General features: G+C 38.6%; 1 protein-coding gene across 1 annotated transcript in view; it reads right to left on the reverse strand.

The window, feature by feature from the left end:
* Positions 1-2,360: 2,360 nt before the first annotated feature.
* The window catches only part of LOC145989065 (uncharacterized), an 80,354-nt gene continuing 58,202 nt past the window's right edge, over positions 2,361-24,512 (reverse strand). The window contains exons 4-6 of the mRNA XM_083124362.1: positions 23,009-23,558; positions 15,125-15,231; positions 2,361-2,618 (exon numbers count right to left, since the gene is read on the reverse strand). Coding sequence (XP_082980488.1) covers positions 2,361-2,618; positions 15,125-15,231; positions 23,009-23,558 — 915 coding nt within the window. The remainder of the gene's footprint in view (positions 2,619-15,124; positions 15,232-23,008; positions 23,559-24,512) is intronic.

Genomic DNA, 24,512 nt, shown 5'->3' on the forward strand with positions numbered 1-24,512 from the left:
AGGTGGTTGAATGTGGTAGGATGGTAGGGGAAGGCAAACCATTTGTTCTTGTAGGGAGTTGCTTGTGATTGTGTAGGTTGTCTGATCTGGATTTCTGCTTTACTACACCACCTGGAGAGTTGGGTTTTGTGTATCCATTCTTTAGAGCTAGTTCCACGATGTACGAAGTTTCCATGCTCGAGAGAAACAATGGGCACAGAAGGAGTGGTCCATACTAGCAAAGAACCCTCATGCCCAGGCCAGGATTCGATCCCTGGACCCCAGCCATCATAGCATGTCGTGTTAGCCACTCCACCATGATGATAGGCATGAAACTGAAAGCAGGGAAGACAAACATTGTGAATGAACTAATGGGATAATTTTTCCCCTGCTCCACATCAAATTTGCATTGAATACTGATGGTGATTGCATACAGTTTCTTCTTTACCTGCTGCCTTTCGAGAAGAACAAAGTAGGTGTGTTAATGGACCTCAAATTTGTGTCTCTTTACGTGATGAGAAATGTGTCAGGAAAACAAATAACAAAGAGAACAAATAACAACGTTTCGAGATGAAACTGGTCTGTTCCTCAGGTGCACTTCTTGGCAATCGGAATTACTTCATGCCTACTTCAATTTACACAAAAGAACAAGGAATAAGGTGATAGTAAAAGATCATGGTTAAGAAAGGTATTTGTTAAAACTGCCCTTTGTGTGCATAAAAACTCACTTTCACACATTGCCAAGCATGAACCTCAAACCTAAAAACGACCATAAAAACATGTCTCACATTCCACGTTGCTTGAGGTGGGGTTTTAACGTGTAATGGGAGACGTGTTTTTATGGTCGTTTTTAGGTTTGAGGTTCATGCTTGGCAATGTGTGAAAGTGAGTTTTTATGCACACAAAGGGCAGTTTTAACAAATAACTTTCTTAACCATGATCTTTTACTATCACCTTATTCCTTGTTCTTTTGTGTAAATTGAAGTAGGCATGAAGTAATTCCGATTGCCAAGAAGTGCACCTGAGGAACAGACCAGTTTCATCTCCAAACATTGTGTTTTCTATAAAACATATACTCCCGAACCGTAAGTAATCATTTTTATAGTATTTTTTAAGTAGTATTGTAAAAACGTGATTAAGTCGCACACGCCTTTTTTATAAAATGAGAGTGGTTTTTGCTCGACCACTTGATAGTTCCCACAGGTAACACTAGATAACATGCAGCGAAAAATGCTCGAACGAGTGAAATGCACTTGAACGCTCGAAGCCTATTAGTACACTTTTTTCCGTCAGTTGTCTGTGATAGTGGGCCCTCAAATATGGATCGTGAAGTAAAAGATGCAGTTAAATTAAAAATTAAGTTAACCTGGTTGTCATCTCCATTGTTAAAATGCTACTTCTATTTCTCTCGTGAAAATGCAAATTGTTGGAAGAAAAATTTCAGATTAATCAAAATGTGCATCATAAGCACAATAGTTACATCTCTTTCCAGTTGATTCATTCTTCTCACATATCCAACTACGGCAGAGCTATATATACTCTCTCTAAAAATGAGCATTTTTTACGGAGCGTCTACATATAAACTTTATTTAAAAATTAATGTTTCTTGTATTGAGGCAAGTAATTTTTATATACACCCATTTTTTGTGCTTTATTAGTCTAGTTATGTGAGCAATTGGCAATCAATCCATTGTTGATGCTGGTCAGTTCCTGAAAAATATTTTTGTGCAATATGAACTTAGAGCGGTGGTGGTGTAGTTGGTAGGGTGTCTGACTGCCATGCGGGAGACTTAGGTGTTCTAAGGTCGGGATTTGAAAGGCCTTGTCCATGCATAAAGTGGCTCTGGGACTCGCCCAGCCTAAAATAAATGGATACCTGGGGACAACCCTGAAGGGTAAAGACAGTCGGAGCATGGTGCTAATAACATCACCTTCAATTTGGCCGAGATAGAGAATATATTGTGGGGCCTTACCCACAAATCCCCTAAATGTGCCTTCATTGTATGGTACTGTATGCAGAGGGAACTTTACCTTTTACCTTACTTAATGTGTAATGCTTATTTGCAGCAGAGCCTACAGTATGTATAGTTTGGTTACCTTAGCTTCATTTTGCGGATAATCTTTCATAGTTTTTTTTTTTTTCCGGCCTTATTTACAATATAGCGAATGTGCAGGTTTTGGATGCACTTCCCTTCAAGGTCGCTGCAGGGATGGAGGAGTTAAGAGAGTTCAGAAATAGGAACATTAATATCGATGCCTGACATGCCATGTTTTAATGTGAATATCAGTTATTTCTTGAACTTACCCGAAACAAAAGGCCAGCAACTTTACACCTAATATTATTCTCTTCTAAAAGAATGTTAAACCTGTTTGTCTAATTATCATTGCTCTTTTATTGGCTCATGTAAGAAGGAAATATTTTGTGCAGCAGAATATCCAATTAACTGTAAAACATTGTAAATAGAGTATCCAAACATTTCAAAATCTAGTGCATATTTTCTGTATGTCCTCTGTATTGTGTCAAAAGAAACCTGAGAGTAATAGTGTTTGAGCAATCTTTTAGTGTCTTCAAGTTTTGCAATCTTGTGTTTCCATGGAATTGGAATTTTACCAACAAGACCTCCTTTTTCCCACAAGTACTGCAAAAGAAGGAAATATTTTTCTATAAGTTCAACAAAGATAATCCCGACCAGGAGCATAATACCATTAACTAATTAATTACAGAGGCAACAAAGATTTGGGTAGCAACATTAACATGCAATGTTAATAATCATCTTTAGCAAGTGTAATCATCCCTTAAAACGTAATACTTATACAGGGCTACTATAAATAATTCATTTGATTTCAATAAACTGTTTCCAAAGTATTGCATGTACAGATATGAATGGTACATGAAAATAACTGTAAACTCACCAAGTTTGCATCGTGACACACCAGTTGACAGCACAAGTGCAGTGCCCATACAAAATGGCAACAAGCCGTAAAAAGAGTTTCTGTGTGTTGGAATATGCAAGATGTTCCCTGTTATTGCAGTGCAGCGTACATTGAGAACAGAGTACAGAAAAGAACCACCATATAAACACAGCATTTTGCGGTAGTATCTGCAGTTTAAGGACACTGATTGTCTGTGTAAACAGAAAAGTACGGGTCAACTACAGCTTGAATGTGTCGTGTGGCCAGAGGGGCACGCATAGAACATTTGTAGAATGTGAGGAAAACTCAGTGCGTTTACAGTTATTTTTATGTATCATTCATATCTGTATGTGCAATACTTTGTAAAATACAGTGTTTTGAAATTGAATGAATCATTATAGTAGCCCTGTATTACTTACATAAGAACAGTAGAACCTCGATTTTACATTTTCCCACATTATACATTCAGGCTTCATGGTCCTAACAGAGCAAAATGTTATAAAATTTTCTGGATTTTACATTTTAAGATTCTTCACCTTGGTCTCCTGAAAAACATAAAATCGAGATTGTACTACTGCACTTACATTAGGGTGGAGTGAAAATGGGATAAAAAATTATTTTTTTGAATTTCAATTAGCTAGATATGTCAAAAGGTGCCAATAGATCAATAGAACACTGTGTAAAAATTTCAAGACTTTTGAACAATATTTTGATCGCCCTTCGCAACCTTTTATTTTGCAATACTAAGTGACATTACAACGATATAGTCAGTCAATAGTGGCTATTAGTCAGTTTAGTCACCTTAAAACTCAGTTAATGCAATCAAATGCCACAAACAGTTACAATGAAGTGAGAGAAGTCACGTTTCGACCCGAACGTCAGCATTAGCTGACGAGAAGCGATGCGTGCACGGATGAAGCCATCTCGCGATTTCTGTCCACAAACAGCTTTCGCCGCCTCAGTCACCAGCTTCACGTGTCTTTCTACAGCGTGTGTGTGGTTGGGGAATTTTGATAAGTTGAGAGTTGGAGTTACCTCCGTCGTGATGAGATCCCTGAGCTCAGTGTCTGTCATTGTCTTGATTACGGGAGGGTCCGAGATAGGGCAAATGGCCCAGTCGATCACTTCGAAATATTCCACGGCGTCGAAGTTGAGTTTTGCGGGAACCTTAAACCTCCGTATTTGTCCACTGGGGTCTGCCGCAGCTCTGGCCTTCATCACCGGACCAGCTCACGTATGTGTGGTCGATGATCCATCATCATGGACAGGAGCATATTCTCCGGGTGAGCGAAGTATGCATTGCGATGAATGACTGGTTCAACGATCTTCTTGTGCTTAGGGTTGAGGTATCGTGACTTGATGAGCATCTGGTGAAAGTGCCTAGCTCCATCTTTGCGTGACCAGTGGGCTTTTACGGAGAACCACGTTGGAGCATATACGCGAATGATGAACGTCACCAGCTTTTTCAGATTCTCTGACGGTTCCATGTCGCTTACATATAATCGGAGGATTCGATTGGCTGTGGTTATCCATCGTGAGTGATTCAGGCAACCTGGGTTTCGCATTGCCGGATTGACGCTACATTCACCTTTGCCGATACTATTGCACATTTCCAGTAGATAGCACCGATCTGTGCTCAACTCCTTCGGGTCAACATTGGACAGTTGCTCGGTCAGCTGCACTGGTGCAAATGAGGAGACATGCTGTTCGCTACACGTCACTAGCCGCTTTCCGATATCTCCACAGAATCCGTGCGGGCCTGTAGTCGTGCCATCGAGTGCCTGGAATAGATGGCGCAGGGGCAGCTCATTGGCATGGAGCAGACATACCAGCCATTGCAGAGGACGCTCCAAGGTTTCTTCCAGTCGGAGGATAACACCCTCTGTGTGTCTCGCGTTCACATTTGTGCCGTGGCACCCTACAACTTTAATGTTCTCTGTCTGCGCATTCCTCTCTTTGAAACTAGCGACTATTGACTCAGCTATGTCTTTGTTGGAGCCTGATGGCGGAGTCGTGTGGCTGAAGTACGAAGAACCAGGCTCTGCGATGATGCTTATGTGTTCTTCCGTCAGGGTTTTTCCGTGTTACTTGTTGTCGTCGCCGAGAACTTGTGTCAAAGTTTGATCCTTGCGGCCATCAAAGAATACTGCCTTATGCCAGTGTGAGTGTGGTCAAACTGGTCATCATTCTGCTGGAGTTCCTTACGAGTTTTGCTGTGTTCTCGGCGGATCTTGCTTCGATCGATTACTTTAGATCGGTCGATTGGCGACACGAGACCAAGATCATGCAGAACTGATGTGGCTAATATAGCAGCAGATCCATCCGAGACTCGGATCCCATCGCAAGCTTTAGCGTGTGAAGGTAGAGAGATTGTCATTTTCTTACATTGGCGATTCTGCTTTGGCTTAGTCTAGACTGATTCTGTATCTGGAATGTACTCATCGCCAGTGGCACTGACCGACGGGTACGTGTCATCTTCGGCACTGTCGGCAGAATCGGCTTGACCTTTGCTCTCAACGGTCCTCTGCTTCTTCATTCGTTCAAGATTTGCTTCCTCTCTTTCAGCTTTCTTCTTCAATTTTAACGTCTCCTCTTGATGTATACTGCTGATTATCATCTTTTTTGGTCCTCTCTGGTCTTCAAGGAAATGACGTTCCTTTGCCGGAACTTTGAATTCTCTCGCGCATTTGCAGTTGGAAACCATGTCGATGCACTTGCATTTGCTGAGATCAAACAGACTGTTACCTCTGTCGCGAAAGTCCGAGAGTCTCCGTTGGTAGTTGGGTTGATCCTTTTTCCCTTTGTAGACTTTTAGGATTGTGTTGTATTGTCGTGGAACCATCTGAGTTTTTCAATCGCTTGCGCGTGAGTTACTGTTGTAAGTGAGGCCCTTTCCCAGATCTCCTCGACTTCATAGCACAGTTTGTGAGATATGTCCAAAAATGATGGGTATTTTCCATTGTCCGTCCTCAGGTCTGGTCGCAGTTGAATATATTTCTTCATGAGATCGGTGTATGTCGGCAGAGTATTGGTCGGTAGGTTTCGTGGAGCGCCAAATATCTAAAGTGTGTTGTATAGTGCAAATGGCACATATTCCATAGTCTAGCTTCTAAATATAAAAAAATAAAAATTTTCACTCCACCCTACTATACAACACATGCTAAAATGCCAATTATTTCAATAAGGTGAAGGGCCATCAAAGAGTTGACAGAAAATAATATGATTTTGCAGGATTCTTACTATGGACAAATGGCACATTTTGCCTAGTCTAGCTTATAAAAATAAAAATAAAAGTCTTTTCACTCCACCCTAACTTACATGACTTATTCTGGTCATTTTATACTTTAGTGGTGTCAAGTTTGCTAAGACTCCTTGAATAAAAATTAAGGCTGAGCCGATACTGATATACCGGTATCAGGCGATACCAGTGATATCAGTAAGTGCCAGTTGAATTTTCTTCGCCGATACCAAATATTTTGAGGGGCCAAGAGAAGCAACTCATTTGTCAAGATTTGTCCTTTTTAAAAGTTCGTTCACCCTTCCTTGTGACAGGTTGTAATCCCACACAGGAATTTCATGCACATGTCTGAGAAATGATGCACCCTCCTGGGAAGCAGACGACAATATCAATGCCAGGACTAAAGTGATAGCACTACACCCAAACATGACATTGAAGGCATGTAACTGCCTGGTGGTCAATGGTCAACACTATGTGGAAATAAAAGAGGCCATTCATTGGCAATTCTTGCTTGCAAATTCATGGAGTCAGAAAGTGGATGTTTTCTAAACAAGCACTATTATCATTAGGGTGCAGATTTTTGCCTATTTGCCTTTTTTATTCCTTTGTAGTAAAACAGAGGCTGTAATGTTTTAACTTCGTTTCATGGTGTTTCTAGTCCAAAAATGCCTATTCTGCCATTTTTGTGTACTTCAGATATTTTTTACGTGCCTTTGGCTTTCCCTACATTAAAGAAGGTAAGAGCCTTTATTTATGTTGAACTGACTGAAATTGAGTATTCACCAGATTCGAGGGTCTCACGGGATGTCAGATCTTTGGAAATGCCCAATGTTGCTTGAATGGGGTAAGCAAACTGGACAACCTGTTGGTGACTCATACTTGGACAAAATGACACCAACACACCCCTTCTTTTTGCCCCACCTGAAAGCTTGTAACAGTCAATCAGTACTCATTTGTTTTGTTTGTCATCACTTGTTCACAACTGGGGCATTTGTTAAATTGGCACAGTCGTTTGCACAAGCTCTTCATGTGAGAATAACGTTATCTGATGATTCCCTGCAAATGTGAATTTTGATCAAAATTGTGTTAATACCTTGTGAATCGTTGGTACACTTTTATGTACGAGGGTCATTCGGAAAGTAACTTCCATTTTGGGTATAAAAGAAGCACCAGGACATTGTGAGAGTTTTTATTATATACAACTGAAAGAAACAGCTCTAAGCTATTTTTCTACATAAGCACTGTTGTCCACATTTTCTGTTGAGACAATTATCATATCAGCGAACAAGTTTACAATACCCATGTGAAAGAAATCTGCCGCCTGTGCATTCAGTCATACAGAATGGGATACACCCTCACCTTCCTTACGCATTACCATACAGACTGTGACGAATTTATTGATCAAATCGTCACAAGTGAAGAGACGTGGGTGTCTTACGTGAATGTGGAAACAAAGAAACAATGAATGGAGTGGGGCCACATCTCTTCGCCGCAGAAGCCCGTGAAGTGTAGACAAACATTTTCCATGAACAAACTCATGGCAACTGTGTTTGGGACAGAAAAAAGACACTGTTGGTGGAGTTCCTGGAACAAGGCACAACAATCAACACCCAAGTCTATTGTGAAACTTTGAAGAAATTGCAACGAGCACTTCAAAACAGACGACGTGGCATGTTGAGTTCTGGCATTGTTGTCGTGCATGATAACGCATGCCCGCATACTGCTGCTCGAACCAAGGACCTTCTCCAACATTTTCAGTGGGAATTGTTTGACCACCCTCCTTACAGCTCAGATTTGGCCCCTAACGATTATCACCATTTTCCAGAAATGAAAAAGTGGCTAGGGGCACAGCGCTTCAACAATGACCAGGAGCTCAAGGACAGTGTTACTGCATGGCTGAATGCACAGGCGCAGATTTCTTTGACATGGGTATTGTAAACCTTGTTCGCCGATATGATGAGTGTCTCAACAGAAACAGTGCTTATGTAGAGAAATAGCTTAGAGTTGTCTCTTTCAGTTGTATATAATAAAAATGCTCACAATGTCCTGGTGTTTATTTTTTACCCAAACAGAAGTTACTTTCCGAATGACCCTCGTATAAACTGTGATGCTTATACAGTATAACCAGTAGCATGCCCAGGATTTTCGAAAGGTAGGGTTACATATACTTATTTTAGTAGTCTGCCCTCAAGCCCTTATTTTACCATATTTTCCTACCTTTGGGGTTCCTTTCTTTATTATTAATACTGGGCCAAAGGAATGGTTATGGCCCCCACCCCCACTTGAACACACCCTGAGTATAACTGTGCATTGGAAAAAGAAAATTTAAATAAGTTCATGTTCAAAGCCTAAATTAATGTCTTTTATTAATTTTGGAGTGCCTTTCTTATTTTAAAGTGCCTATTTTCATCATTTTTGGTGCCTTTTTGCCTGCTATTTGAGAGATTGTTAGTACTTATAAATCCGCACCCTAATTATTAGGGAATGGAACTTTATGTGCTAAAAAACTCAGAAATATTTATTTTTTATGTGTCATAATTGTTGAAAATATGTGATAAAAACAGGAAAATATGTGACAAAGAAAACCTTTGGTAACAAAACAAAATATTATATGCATTTTAAACACCTGAAATGAAATCAGTTTCTAAATGCTTACCTCGTAGCGAGCTATTTTTTGGAAGAGTTGCAGTGGATCGTCATAGTTTTTCCCAAATTCTCCATTGTAAATCTGTGACGATTATCTATCGAAAGCATCTTATATTGTGAAAAAGATCGCTCCACATCACAAGAAACAATTCTTGCATATTTGAAGCATGAAATGTCACTAAGGCTGGAGTTTTCCAAAGCTTCCTCTTCATCTACTTCACCTTCCAAAACACGTGCAATTTGGCACAAAGTTTCCCAAAAATGGCTATACATTTAGACATTAGCACTTGTGCGTTAGATCCAGTGAGTTCTTTCAGTTCCGTTTCTGCTATATGGACCATCCACAGAAGCTGCCAAAGTGTTCGCGGACGATTCAAGCTTTCGTATGGAATTGGAGAGAAAGGACAGGTTTGTTGAGATGTATGCCAATTCGACTTTTAAGGAGGGATCCTTCAACAGTTCTTGCAGAATTTCTATAGAAGTCAATGAGCGATTTTATGTATTTAAAATGAAAATTTGCAAAATATGTATTTACATACGGAAAACTGGAAAATATGTGTTTTTATGTAAAATAAATTTTGCTGTGTTGACATATAAGGCTATGATCAGAATTTTGGCAAAAACGAGGGTCTCTATCTTATCGCAGAAAAAACATGTATTTACCTAAAGTTCCGTTCCCTATTAATTATCATGCTAGGCTCATTCCGGGGTTCTTGGGAAAGGGATGACTGTTACTGAGGGAGGAAGGGTTCTGGATTTTCTTCATTTGCTCTACACTTCTGTGTGACTGGCTGATACCGACACTGCAATGACTTGTTTTTATTGCAAATGGAATAATATGACAGCAGGGCATATACAGAGCTGGCCAAATGAGCATTAAAATATATATATGTCTCTTTTTGTATATATTTTTACGTTGTTTTCCTTCGTCTCCAGGTTAATCCAAGCAAAAGGAATGTTGTGTACATGAAATTGGGGAGCATGAAATGAACAGGGACACTTATAATAATCCACCGATTTTTTGGTGATACTGCAACATTTCAAAATCTACTACTTTTTTTTGCAATGCTGAGGGTAGAAAGAAGTTCACATGAAATGCCACAACACATGTGATGAGTTTTATGACTCAGTAACTAGTCTTTGTTATTTTAATCTCCTACAATATCGGTTGGAATCGGTCAGGTATCGGTATCAGTATTGAGTAATGGTGGTATCAGCTCAGCCGTAGTAAAATTCCTTACCTGAAAATTTTAAAAAAGGTTAAAAATACAAAGTTATCTATGGGGTTGAAAATATTGAGGTTATAAAATGCCATTCTTTTATGATTCTTAGTATCAAGACCTCAGCAAGCAAACTGTTACTTGGAAAAGTTTCTCGGCCACTATGTCCTCTACACATTTGTGAAGGTTGTTTATGTACAGCAAAATCCTGTGAATTTATGTTCTTGAAAATTACATGTAACAAAAAGTTGCAGTGAAATAAATTCCATTTAAAACAACCAACGTCATATCCTACTTATTTTCTTATGTTCATATTACACTGTGAATTTTGAAAAAAAAAAAAAATACAAGATGTTTGTGACAAGTGCTTCAGGTACAATCTCATAAATTTTGAATGAAAATTCTAGCAACACTTCTGCTGTGAAATGGATTCTTCTATTCCTTGACATTCATTAATCCCAAAGCCATTCTGTGACTGGCAGAATCAACATCATTATGTTTAGGAAAGAAGTTTCTTTTGGCAGCAATATGGGTCCTGCTGATTCCATGGGAAGGTAAAAGGGAGCCTCTTAAATGGTTGGTTTCACACCACAATCATTAAGGATCCTTTGTTCTATACAGTGAAGAACAAGTAAAATTCCCCTGTATAAAACTTAATAAGAAAATTAATATGAAACATTAGTGTTGAAATTGTTCATTATTCAAGGGGTATCTACTTGTTAACTGTCAAGCAAATGCTTTTGACCAATAAAATAATAATACATGGTGTTACAAAATGATGTGAATGATTTCAACCCATTATATTTTATAAATTGTCAAGAAGATAAAATTTCACACACATGTAATGTAACTGTCCAAGTTTAAGTGCCAATGGATATTGCGAAGTTAACTCACAAATGCTCAATGTGAGCACCCTTTGTTACTAAAGTGAGAATCATAGAACTTAAGACCTTCTGTAAACAAAAGCACGTGTACCCTAACAGTGTTGCAAACTTATGAAAAAAATAATCCACATAGCCTACAAGGTGTAAAAACATTACATTTGTCAACAGATGCGGAATAAGCAGTGTATCACTGAGTGACGACCTGTTGAAAGTTACTGAATGTATGTTAAAAAAAATGTTAAAAAAATGTACATCTTGCCTGGTGGCCGACTTTGACTCATCACTGAAGTTCCCTGGCTCGAATCCCGGCGTGGGTGTTATTTGTGAGTGTCCCTTCATCAATTTCATCTGACGATCACTCATTCTCATCGTCGGGATTAGCCAAAAGTGGCAGAAAAGCAACGCTAAATTAAAAAAAATCAAATACAAAATTTACATCTTTTCCCCCAGGAGTAAGACGGTTCCGTACCAAAGGTTTAATTTTCTCTCATATTTTAATAAAAAAACCTTGCTAGAAGAATGTGACACACTGAGATAAATTACGTTTTGAAACCGTGGTTTCTTCATTAAATTTATTTGATGTTTGAAAGTGTTATTATTTATTATTATAGATAATGAAAGTAAGCTAAGCTAATACATATGATTTGATTGACTAAATATTCAAATATCACCTATCCCTCATCGTCTCGTAACTAATGACAAATGTGTGTGTCACAACGTGGTCGATCTACACCTCAATGTCACACATTCCAGTTTCATCCAGAGTGTACTTCTGAAGTTACTTCATCCAAAAACACACTCGTATGTCCTTTTCATCCCATTCAAAAATGCTGTATTATGCAGCAAAGACACCAAGGGAAACTAAAACGGCAACTTAGAGAAGCATAAAAGTGAGGAAAGAAGACTGTAGAATACAGAAATATTTTGAGGCAGTCACATTTTATTGTACGCTACATATAAAATAAAATGCATATTTTGGGGTGAGTTTACATTTTTCTTCTCTCTTGTTGAGAGGTGTTCATTTTAAATCACCCTACGGCCTGCCCTCCTTCACCCGCAAAAGTATTCCGGAGTGTGAGGATGTCACCATCCGAATAATGAACACCTCTGGATTATAGATCGACTCCTGCGTCCCACCCCCTCCCCCATCCCCAGAGGATCGTCACTGACAACATGAAATCACACTTGTCATATGCCGACATTCAACATACCACTTCCGTTTCTGTACTTGACTTAGTGAGAAGTATTGAGGTTGGCAACAGCCTAATAACGGATTTCTTCCGCATCATGCAGTCCGTTCTATGAAAGTACGGTAATGGAAGAAAAGCGTGTAAATTACATTGGATTATACATTTTAAAATATATTTTCATTAAAGGTTTCTGTTTATAATAAAAATACGTGATTATTGTATAAATTACAATCGACCACGTGAACAGCAAGAAAATAGCGTCCGTTTCGAACATGGCAACTTCCATGCGTGCAGTAAGGTCGCCCGTGTTTTCAGAGTAGTCTTTCGGAAATACAGCCTTTTGAAAAGTGGCAAGAAGCATGTTGTTCTTAACGTTTATGTGACGTTGTGTCGGTGCTATCCTGAGCAAGCAGTGAAGTTGGTGTCCAAGTGTAATTGTGTGTCTGCGTCTTTGTGTTTTCGGTGTGGTGAAAGAAAGGAAAACGACCGGTCAAGTTGTGAGTCCCGTGAGAAAAACACGTTGTTGCTCGTATAAACAAGTACACCAATTTTGAGATAAGCGCAATACAAAGCTAGGTGCTTTCGTATTCTTTCAATCAAAGAGTCGTCCTGTCCACTGTGGGAAAGATGTTGATAGTGATGATTGATGGCGATCTCCCCAATTTTAGCAGTCGACGTTAAATCGCCTCTTGTGCCACGTTGAGTTCCTTTTTGTGAAGCAAATTTGACAGACAGGATTATGTCTAGCGCCGAAAATGCCTGAAGTTCAAAAAGGAACTGCTGAATTAAGGTAAGAAAATACATTACTTGCTTGAGACGTGCGTAAATAATGTGCTTATTATCGTTTTCTTGTTTTCTAGTGCACGAGAAACCGAGAGAAAGATAAACAATCTCTTTTTATTCCCCGGCTTATCTTTGTTTAGCTTCTGCTAAAACTGGCGGTATATTTGTTGCACAAAGGAGAAAACAATACTCTACATGTCAGCAATGTTGGGCAATAATTTGGTGGAAGAGGAAGCAACAAAACCAAAAGGCTTGAATTTACTGTAACGAATCTCTCACTCTCTTGTATAACTTTGATGCTGTCATACTGAGAGAGGAGGGGGGAAGGGGGATCTGTTAACCCAGTATCAGATAAATCGGACTTTTGGCGTAGAAATATATGTTCATTCTTGAATAAGAACACGTATTTAATCACTTGTAGAACATTTATTATACTTCAATGTGTAGATTATCAGTTAAAATAAGAATACGTTTTTCCATGTTATGTAAAATTAAAGGTTGCGAGTGAGCAGCATATGATGGCCGCACCATTCACGAACAGCTGGCGCGGAGTGATACGTTACTCGAAGTGAGACGGTTGTTTACAGAGGGTCGGAAGGTTCGTGATTCTTACTTTATGCACATGCCGATATGGTAATATGACTTCAACTAGGCATGTGTCATATGTTCCCTTCAATGGTTTGCAGTGGTAATGCGATAATAGTTCTTTGCTGGTGGATCTTCATGAAATTGTGTACGAAATTGACACTGCACACTCGTGGCCAAGCTACTCTTGCAAAATGCTTTCTCCTCACCACTGGCAGCCATTTTACAACTGGTCAACCTGGCACCTGGCAGCAGAATTTAGAACTATTGAGACTATTCCAAAAAAAAAAAACAACTTGAGGATGTGTTTGAATGTATTTCACTGGATATTCGATCTGTGATTAAGTTTTATTGTTCATGGAATGTGTTTTTATCATTCAAATCATTTTGAAACACCCTGTAGAATACTATGGTGACATCCCCTCCCCTGTGGCACTGTCACAGCTTTTACCACACAATGTTGATGTAGAATTAATGAAAAATTTTTAATTTGCATTATTTTTCAGTTATTTTGATTTTTAAAAAAATGTGCCAAGTGGTATTTTGTAAATTCCACGAGAAAAACAGACTGGAGAAGTACTGATGAGAACCAGAGAATAAATTGGAACCAATTCATTCTGACAACAATACCGATATAGGGATATTATTTTTATATGGGGGCTTTTGCAATTCCAGATCTTTATAACCACCCCAGGTTCATGTGCATTACGTGTGCCTCTCTAGTTCTTACAAAGGTGAAATATGATGAAACACTTGTCTCAACAAATTGCCAGTCTTTATCTTGGTGTAACAGATATGTGATTCTTAAAGAAATGTGCCTAAAGTGAGAGAATATGGCACAAGAACTGTGGGTAGATTCTTATTATATGTTTAGGATATTTGATGTTAGACAATGTTGTAAAATGTGCAAAAGTTTGACAAATTATGGTATGTACGTGGGCAAATCAAAATGTTAGTTACATGCGAGCCATATTCCTATGCTAAGAGATAACATAATCATGCTTGCAGGCAACACTGTCCAGAATATTTTTTTAGTATACGAGTAGTCACAGTGTGAGTATGGCATGTCGTATTGAGGTGCCGTCGAACATTGAAGTGTGCCCCGTCCTCCGATTTCTGTAGGCACAAAGGCATAATTGGAATGAAGTACATCGCCAAATTGTCAACGTGTATGGGGAGTATGTGATGTCATGTCCCATGTTCGCATAATCATACCAGATGTTCGAAGAGGGAAGAATAAATGTGAATGACGAACCACGTGTCGGGCAGCCTGCACCTGTGAATACTATCAACAATGCAGAGCATGTAAATGCAATCATTCTTGCCAACTGCCACGTGAAAATTAAAGAGATTGCAAGTGAACTGGACCCTGTGACTACCACCTTTTTGGTCCTCTCAAACAAGACTTAGGGGGTGAGCATTTCGTGTCAGATGAGGAAGTGCAGGAAGCAGTGTCAAAGTAGATGAAAGAAATTGGACAAAATTTTTCCAGACAGGAATCGAAAAACTAGTCACATTATCCAAAAAGTGCTTTGGTATACCTTGGTGACTTATGTTCAAAAAGTTAAATGTTTACACATTTATGTCCATTATGTTTTTTCTTTCTAATGTGTTTTGTTTATTTTATACTGGGAGGTGTAACTTACTCTTTGATTTACCTACGTAACTCAATATACTGTACTGTACCTGGAAATCAGCTTCTCCATCTTCCAATTTACCAACTATGTCGTAAGATATGTGACATGGAGTACACCATCGCCAGTAAGAAGCCCAATGGCTCTCATAACCATCCCCTACATAATTTAAAAAATGTACGTATTAGTACAAAGAATATAATGTAGTACATGCTTATATCCATTGTTTGAATTGAAGAAAATGCAGAGGTGGGGGGGGGATCATAAACCTTCCCCCCCCCCCCAGATGATATGTATGAGTGCGACAGAGGTCTGTGACAGTACGATTCAGCTACCACTCTACTGGAATGGGTTCATACATTTTGATGTATAAATGATGTGTTGCAGAATGGGGTCCTTCCTTGAACCACATTTCAGAAAATTTTGTCAGGAAAATCAGCTACTGTAGGTAGAGTTGGAAGTGGTAGGGAAAAAAACCTTCTTTGGAGAAAACTGAGTTTCTCTATGGCTTTTTAGTTTAACTTTCTTCCTTGGTAAAATTTGACATTTCAAACCTCTAAACTTACTGAAACTGTATTGTATCAACCTTCATTCAATTTTGTTGTTCAGCAAGAGTCACTTTCATTTTACTGAAACCTCTTCCAAACTTCGTCATTGATTGGAATTGTCTGTAGTTGTGCAAGATGCTCACTCAGCAAATCACCTATTGAGCTCATCTTCACGTTTTTGTATTATTGGTACACTTTGAGGTCCTCCAGTATTTTGCAAATGCAGTCCCCTTCTATTTTTACCCTACCACAGAACAAAGTGATTTCTAGGTCAGCATACAACATCCGTTCTGTTTGATTTTCTTGCCACACTTTATGGTTCTAAAGAGATGCTTCTTCGAATATTCCATGTATCTTCAAATCTGGAATTAATTTTTTCAGTCCCCGAAAGAAATGCAACCAAAGAAATTATCTTTCCCTCATCTGCTTCAGATGGTTCAATTAGATAGAGGTACACTCTTGAATGTTTTGTTTTGAGAAAACTAAAATTTTATGTCTTTTACGCTTTCTCTAATTATTATTTTTTTAAATTTAAGGTTGTGATTTTATTATTACAGTTCCTGTGGTGCAGTAATTACACTAGTCAGGGTAGGGTGTCTACCAGTCTGGAAAACCTGGAAATCCCAGAAGATAGGGAATTCACTTTTCCTGGAAAATCATGGAAATGTCGGGGAAATTTACTGTTTTTCTGGAAAAAGCAATATTTTTCTTGAAGTACACTAAAAATAGGTTCTTGAACAAAGAAGAAAAGAGCAAGCAAGAAATTTTAATTGTGTTGTGAACAAACTATGTTACACAGGGTGACTAGTGACTGGGAAAATTGGGAAAACTGGGAATTGTCAGGGAAGTTCAGAAATCTGGAAAAGTCAGGGAATTTAACGAGAATTTGGGAAATTTTAATTTCTGCATGAATTAAGATTTTAAAATAATTTCAAACTTATCAAAAGTCATGTGAATTTGTGAGTAACAGTAATTTATCAAAATACTATTCCAATAAATTTTTCAGTAGTCTTTTGTAAGTTTGTTTGCCGAGTTACCTTGTGCTTCTTTCCTCCACCACAGACACCAGCGGGTGCCAATGTATAGAGACTGTAAACTGGAAGAAAAACTCTGCGCTTGTATGCGTTACGAGAGCAGTAGCAGAAGTGTCTGCTACGAGACCCAGCTGCCAAGTGACGTCATTCGGCCAATCACGTTCAGGTGTCGAGCAATTTTGAGACATATTACCATTCACAAGACAACAACAGAATGGTGAAATTACGCTGCAGAACGTGTTACATGTTAAAATAATGCAGAAAAAAATCAGTTTTTCAAGTCAACTGGTTCCAGGAGTCTTGTTTTTCATCATGGCTAGAAACAGTGCCAAATGATTTACATTCAGCCAAGTGTAAATTGTGCTGCAAGATTTTTACTTTAAGCAATATGGGTCGTCGTGCTTTGTCGAGCCATATGGAAAGCGTTAAGCACAAAAAAATGTGGACGAGTCAAAGTATAAGTGCCTCGATTAAAGTTTTTGTGAGTGCAAGTGTGAGAAGTGAACAGGAAAATAATCCCTTTCCAAGTGAAGAACTCAATTCATCGAAGAAGGATACGACTTTTAAACCTGCTTCATCCTGTTCCTTTTCCGAGAGTGAAAATACACAAAGTTCCAATAATGTGCTACAACCACGGGGACTAAAGGCATTCCTGTTGAATGACAGTGTAACTAAAGCTGAAATATTGTGGTGCATTCAGACCACAATGACACACAGTTCTCTGTGAACTGCAGGACGAAATGTAAATTTATTCAGTGTCATGTTTCCCGATAGTGATATCCCAAAAAAATGCAGCTGCAGAAAGATAATATAGGTTACACCATTGATTTTGGTATTGTGTCTTTTTTAAAAAAAGGATCTACGTGAGAAACTTTCAAAGTGTGAATCGTTGGTCATGGATTTGACGAATCCCTAAACAAAGCAGCCCAGCGGCAACAAATGGATGTAAATGTTAGGTTCTGGGACAATGATTGTGGGGAAGTAAAGATACGATATTTGACGTCAGTGTTCTTGGGTTGTTCAAGGTCAAGTGACATATTAGAGGCATTTCAGAAGGCAATAAAATATATTAAGTGCAATAAAATTTTGCAGATTTCAATGTGAATTTTAAATGTCTTCGGGAACTAAAGGAGGCACTGAAAACTGAACCTGGTGACAAGGACCTCTTGGATTTTGGAAATTGTGGTTGGCACACCTTGTAAGTACTAATTCACATTTTTATAGCTTTTAAAAAGCAATTTCATTATTTAATAGTTAAAAGTAATTTTTAGCACAGCACTTCAAATTACACATTTCTTGTAAGTTTTACTTACTACGTGCTTTTCTTTAACATTTACAATCTGTTTCAATTATCGCTAGCATCTCATTCAGTGTCCAGGGTGATTTGTAATTCCGATTATTTTTTTTCCGGCATGGGTACTTAGTGTGATTTTCGTATACACACTTTGTTTGAAATGCAGCAAAATGGGGTTAAGTTAAATAGTCACAGAAAATGTCTCAGCATGATCAATATTTGAAATTTTGAAATTTGAATTCTTCGTTAATAATTTTAATCTTAATTCTATATTCTCCATTATCTCTTTTTTTTTAGGCATGTGTGCATTCAAAGCAGCGATGCAGGCAACAGGATGGACAATAGTATCCTTTTTGCGAGCCCTGTATAATTTACTAAAGGATTCCCCTGCACGCCGAGCACTCTATTCATCAATTACTAAGACTTCACTATTTCCTATGAAGTTCTGTGCTATTCGTTGGTTGGAGAACACGAACGTTGCTCATCGTGCACTGGATATGCTACCCCATGTGACTCTCTTTGTTGCCGAACTGAGCAAAACCAAAGAGATCTCATCAAATAGTTTTAAGGTAGTGGAAGATCACATCAAAGATCCCCTTCTTCCAGCAAAATTAGAGTTTTCTAAATCCCTAGCAAATTACATTGAACCATTTTTACAAGAATTGCAGTCTGATTTGTGAGAACACAAATGGATCGAGTTGTGAAACCATCTTTCCTGCAGGAAACTTATACAGTTAAAAGTCTTGTTTTAAGTAATGACAACAATGATGCAGTAAATGTATTGAAAGTCTTAAAGCTTGTTTGCACATTATCCCACGATAATGCAAAAGTTAAGCGTGGGTTTTATGTTAACGCAGAGTGTGTAACTGATAATATGAAGGAGGATCTACTCATATCATTGAGATCTGTGTATGACCAGATTTATTCAATTGGTGGCATACAAAATTTAGAAATAACAAAACCCCTTATTCTATTAGCCAGAAATACACATGGGCTATACAAGGATGCAATGGAAGAAAAGAAGAAGCAGCTGGATGCAGTGAGGACTGAGGCGGTCGGGAAGAGAGAGAATGACAAGAAAGTGAAGGAGCTCTTACTTGAAGAAGCAGGGAAGGAGGCTGAGGTCCTTGCTGGAGAAATTCAGAAACTTAAGAAGTGAGGAAGGTGCTTCTGTGCTATGCGTACATAATGTAAACATGTTTAGACAGATTGCTTATTTGTAAATAGTGAAGAATTGTGTATTGATGATAGCCTAGAGTGAATGAGTGCAACTATGTAATCCCTGAACTTTGATAATTGCAGCTTAAGGTAAGCATTATTTTAGCTAATCACATGTGAATACATTCATTCATCTTCCAGGGTAGTCAGGGAAAATTTCTTGTGAGCAGGGAAAGTCAGGGAATTTTACTCAGGGCTTTTGCTAGACACACTGTTACAGTTTGATATACAGAGTATTACTGGCAGTCACAGTAGAAATTGCATATTAACTACTCTTGGAAAAAGGGTCTATTTTGTTACTATCTTCAAATATAAATCTACTGCAATAAGTGACTATTGGCATGTACCACTTTTTTGTTCCTGTTGTTGGTTTTTGTTTGGGACATATTAGGATCAATACATATATTACTAAATTTTACTATAATTATGGTTTATTTATGCTATGATTTTTTATTTCTTAAAGATTGTTTAGACATGAAAGCTCACCCCTGATGCTCCTATCTCAAAAGTCAGTTCTGTGTTCAGTTTTCCTTCTTCTTCTTATTTTTAACTTCATTTAGAGGGTTTCTAAGTGTGGTGTTAGCTAATATGTAGTGTCCTTCTTGTACAATGTACCCCCACACCCCCTATATGCCTTCATGGCGTTGTGCTAAGCACAGGGGAGCACTTTACTTTTTTACTTCTTGTACAATGTGTAAATACATAAATTTCCCTAATTACTTGGTCTGGAATATGTTGGCTTTTGGCCTGGAAAACCTGGAAAAGTCAGGGAATTTTGTTTCTATGAAATTATAGACACCCTGACTAGTGCTTCTTGTTTGTAGAAACAATTAAAACTGTTTGCGCAGATCTAATACATCAATGAAAACATGAGGTTGTACTCAGAAATGTCCATTTGACTTCGGCCTCATGAGGTCTGACCTCTGAGTTCAAAGTCAGCCTCCAGCCTCACACAGTCTCAGCATCTGAACACCATCTTGGCCTCCAGCCTCACATAGCCTCAGCCTCGCACAGCCTCAGCCTTTGAACTCCAACTCAGCCTTGGCCTCACACAGCCTCAGCCTCCAAGCTGAAGGTTGGCCTCCGGCCTCACACGGCCTCAGTCTCCAAACTCCAATTCGGTCTCAGCCTCACACAGCCTCATCCTCACAAGGCTCTTGGAGGCTGGACATCTCAGGCATTGTACTGATTCTTGCACTGACAGCGCAGAAGGAATAACTTGGCAGTGACGTCATCTCCCACCTTCACCTCTCCTTCCAGAAGCGAAGGCTCATTTGCTAGAGTGGACGAAAAGGTGACGTGCAAACCAATCGAAATCATTCCGAGAGGGGTAATGCACGCGTGCAAACCCCCACACTGCTACATTAGTCTAACAAACCGCAGCTACGAGCGAGGGATTGCAGGCTATTTTGTTTCTTTGTTAGCGAGTTTTTTTTTGCTGTTTATATCATTGTTGTACAATGAGCAGTGGCGTAATGAAAGGTAAGCCCTTGCACAACGATGCAAGAGAAATAGTTTTCAATGTGTATAAGTACTTTGATTGCGATGAAAACAAAACCACAGCTGTTCACAGAATGACTGTGGCGACAGGTGTCAGTGAAAGATCTGTGTGGAGAATTTTGAAGGAGAAAGACAAAAGTGTTGCGAGTGCGAGCGGGAAACCTTTTTCAACGCCAGGCAAAAAACGACCGAATGACCAGCAACGTGTAACAAATCTGGATTCTTTTGATGAAGCAGTCATGCGCCGAACAATCCATGATTTATACATGAAAGGCATTGTTGTCACTGTACATAAACTGATGAAGGAACTGCAAGAAAATATTAATTTTAAGGGTTCACGTTGGTCGCTGCGTATATCATAAGAACATTAGGGTTCAGATTTAAAAAGCATAGCGTAAGCAGCAGGAAGCTACTCCTTGAACAAAACAACATCGTTGCGTTGCTGGAGGCTATCATTTTTGTGTGAAGTTAAAGAACTGCGCAGAGAGCAAACCGCCGGTCTTTCATTTACATGGATGAAAGTTTCGCGAACACACACCACACTGTCTCCAAAGTTTGGCTGGATTCCAAAGATTCGGGAAGGGGGGGGGGGGTTAAAAGTGCCAACAGGAAAGGGTCCCAGGTTTATTATTGTGCATGCCGGTGGTGAAAGTGGATTTGTGGAGGGGGCGAAGTTAGTGTTCCTTTCAAAAACAACTTCTGAGGACTATCATGGGAAGATGAACACTAACAATTTTATGTTGTCGTTCGAAGAATAGCTTCTTCCCAATTTGCCCCCAAACTCTGTTATTGTGTGTGACAATGTTCCGCACCACAACAAGTGTGTGGAAAAAATCCCAACATCAAACAGCAGGAAGGATGAAATGAAGTCGTGGCTGTCATCTCACAAGATTCCGCATGCAGAAGGTTTGCTGAAAGCCGAATTATATGAAATAATTAAAATAAATAAACAAACATAAAATAAACATCAGGCAGTGCTAACATTAAATTGAAGATTGGTAGTTTGCACCTTGATCTTTACTGCTCGTACTCTTACTTGTGCCATGGTTCCTTTCATAGTAGTTGGCAACGCTGACTTAGCAGGGAGTGACGTCACTGCCAGGTTATTCCTTCCTGGCTGTAGTTCACGACTTGCAATGTACAAGAGCCGGATAAATCTTTATTACTGCTAACACAGATTGATAAGATGCCACCAAATGAATTAATGTCAAACAGATTGTTAATTCAAATATATCCCCTTGATTTTTGATTCTTCTGAACATACAAAAAGAAGTGCACCCACAAAAAAATGTAAAGCGCAATGACTTTGTATCTTTGTTCAGAACATCGTGAACAGCAAGTTCGAATTTATGACTCGCACAGTAAATGTACGTTATGCCATTCCAAATAATAATAGCCGGCTCCCATGGTGGAATAGTTAGCACATCACGCTACAACGCTAAGGGTCCTGTGTTCAAATCCCAGCCTGGGCATGGATGTTTGTGAGTGTCCATTCATGAATTTCATCATATCATCACTCAGCCAGAAGTGGCACAAAATGCAAAGTAAAATAAAGCAAATCAATATCAATACCAAATAATATTAGAGCACACATTGTGAGGGAGGGGGAATTTCTTTCCCTGGTTGGGAATGAAAATATAAATGTAGAGCCTGGGATGAAAAAAGTAGAAGGGGGGAAATTCCCTGGATTCTCCCACTTCTAATTCGAACACTGCTTATAACATTAGAATTTCTTTCTTAATTCTAATGCTCATATATATATATTCAATTTATTGTCTTGATTTCTATATTATAGTTATTCTTGTTTATAACTTCCTGAAGTAAGTAAGACACTTGAAAAACTTTTTATTACCCAAGATGTTTTTTAAGAAAAATAGTTTCAAGAAAATAATGTATGGGCAGTAAGAAGGCCAGCTATTTTTGAACAGAGAATATGTATTTCTTCTCTATTGGCTAATGCTATGTTTTACCAGAATTTCACATATCCATTGATGTTGCCCAGTGAGAGTGCAGTATGACTCCCCTGTACATAGGCTTCTTTCATTTAATAATAGCATAGCTGACTCTGTATTCATTTTGCAGTTGCATAATGTATCTGTGTAGCTAATCATATGCAACATTAAAATAATACAACAAATGTGAATAGCAGTCACTCCAATATGTGAAGAAGAATGTGACCAAAACAAAATGAGTACAATAGTTACTTTTCTTGTAATATTTTGCCACACGTAAACAAATAAATGCTAATGCATTATGCTATATTAGTGTTCATAATGAACTTTTTACCTTTCACCTGGTTTATAATTAAATGAGAGTAATCTTAATAAAATGTCATCCCTTACCTTGAAAATTGGTGTACAGTATGTATTCTAGAAAATCTTCAAATGTTGGAAGAATGGATGTTCTTGTTGTATCTTCATTTACAATATCAGGTTCAGTAAAACTATTTGAGTCATACCTCTGTTGGGTTTCTATAGTCGTTACAGAAGTTGAAACAGATGACATCCTATATCCTTGGACAACAGAAACATTGTTGAAGTGTGAATCTGTAAAATTTTCAATGGATATTTCTTGATCCGCGTTGACTTTCTGCGCCAGCTCTGCTCTAGCACTTGAATATTGATTTATTTGTTGCAATTTGCCACGTCGTTCAAATGTCTCTGTTGCATCTGCCTGTTGCACATCCTCTGCAGTTACCTTGTTGTTTCGCTGTGCTCTCTTTTCCTTTGCTTTGTATGCCACTGTTATGATCTCTTTGCGAAAATGATTCATTGATGGATGAGTAGTTTTAATAATTTTGTCAAGATAGCAAGAGAGGAGTCTTTCAAATGGATCACGCACAAACATAAATTTTAAATAGGTTTTGTTTATGTATTGAAAATCCTCTTCAGACTGTAAATGAAAATTAATGAATTTTACTACATTACATACTTACTCTTGTTCAGTCACGGACATTTCTGGGTTGTAACATTCCCGTTGACTTTCAATGGGAACATTACAACTACTCAGAAGTGTCCATGACTGTACATGAAATTTTAACCAATATCACTGCTGATAAAAAATGTAAATATCTGATATTGTATGAGGGTCACTATTTATATTTTGAGCCTTGGCAACACTGATTGAAGTTAGGCGCGATTTGACATTTGCATGGAATCGTCTGGCATTATTGACCATAACGTACTTCAAATGTTTTGTCAATAGCTTCATTTGTGTTGTTTATGTTGCCTTGGAGATTGCACGACAACAATAAAATGGAATTAACTCGTGAACATTTTCGTGCGATGATTTTTTACGGTTTTCGACTTGGATTATCAAGACAAGAGTGCATCGATCAACTTACTTCCACATTTGGCGATGAAGCCCCATCCTTTGCCACTGTGAAACGCTGGTATAACGAATTTAATCGTGGCCGCCATTCGCTCACCGACGAGATTCGCGAAGGTCGTGCAAAATCAGTTGTTGTTCAAGAAATCATTGATGCTGTGCAAAACCTAATACTGCAAGATCGTCATGTGACATACTGTGAGATTGAGGCAACCATAGGCATTAGTTCCACCAGCATATATAAAATATTACATGATAATTTAGCTGTGAGAAAGGTATGTTCTTGTTGGATCCCACACAATTTGACAAAAACTCAAAAAGACGCTTGCGTCAATTGGTGCAAACAAATGCTCAATAAATACAATCGTGGTGCTTCAAAAGACGTATATAAGATTGTAACAGGTGACGAATCATGGATATATGCATATGAGCCGGAACGTAAACAGCAGTCGACCGTATGGGTGTTTCAAGATGAACCCAATCCAACAAAAGTTGTTCGCGCTCGAAGTACATCGAAAC

The sequence above is a fragment of the Lepisma saccharinum genome, chromosome 1 (assembly GCF_977018435.1).
Source record: "Lepisma saccharinum chromosome 1, izLepSacc3.1, whole genome shotgun sequence".
In the NCBI taxonomy this organism is placed as follows: Eukaryota; Metazoa; Arthropoda; class Insecta; order Zygentoma; family Lepismatidae; genus Lepisma; species Lepisma saccharinum.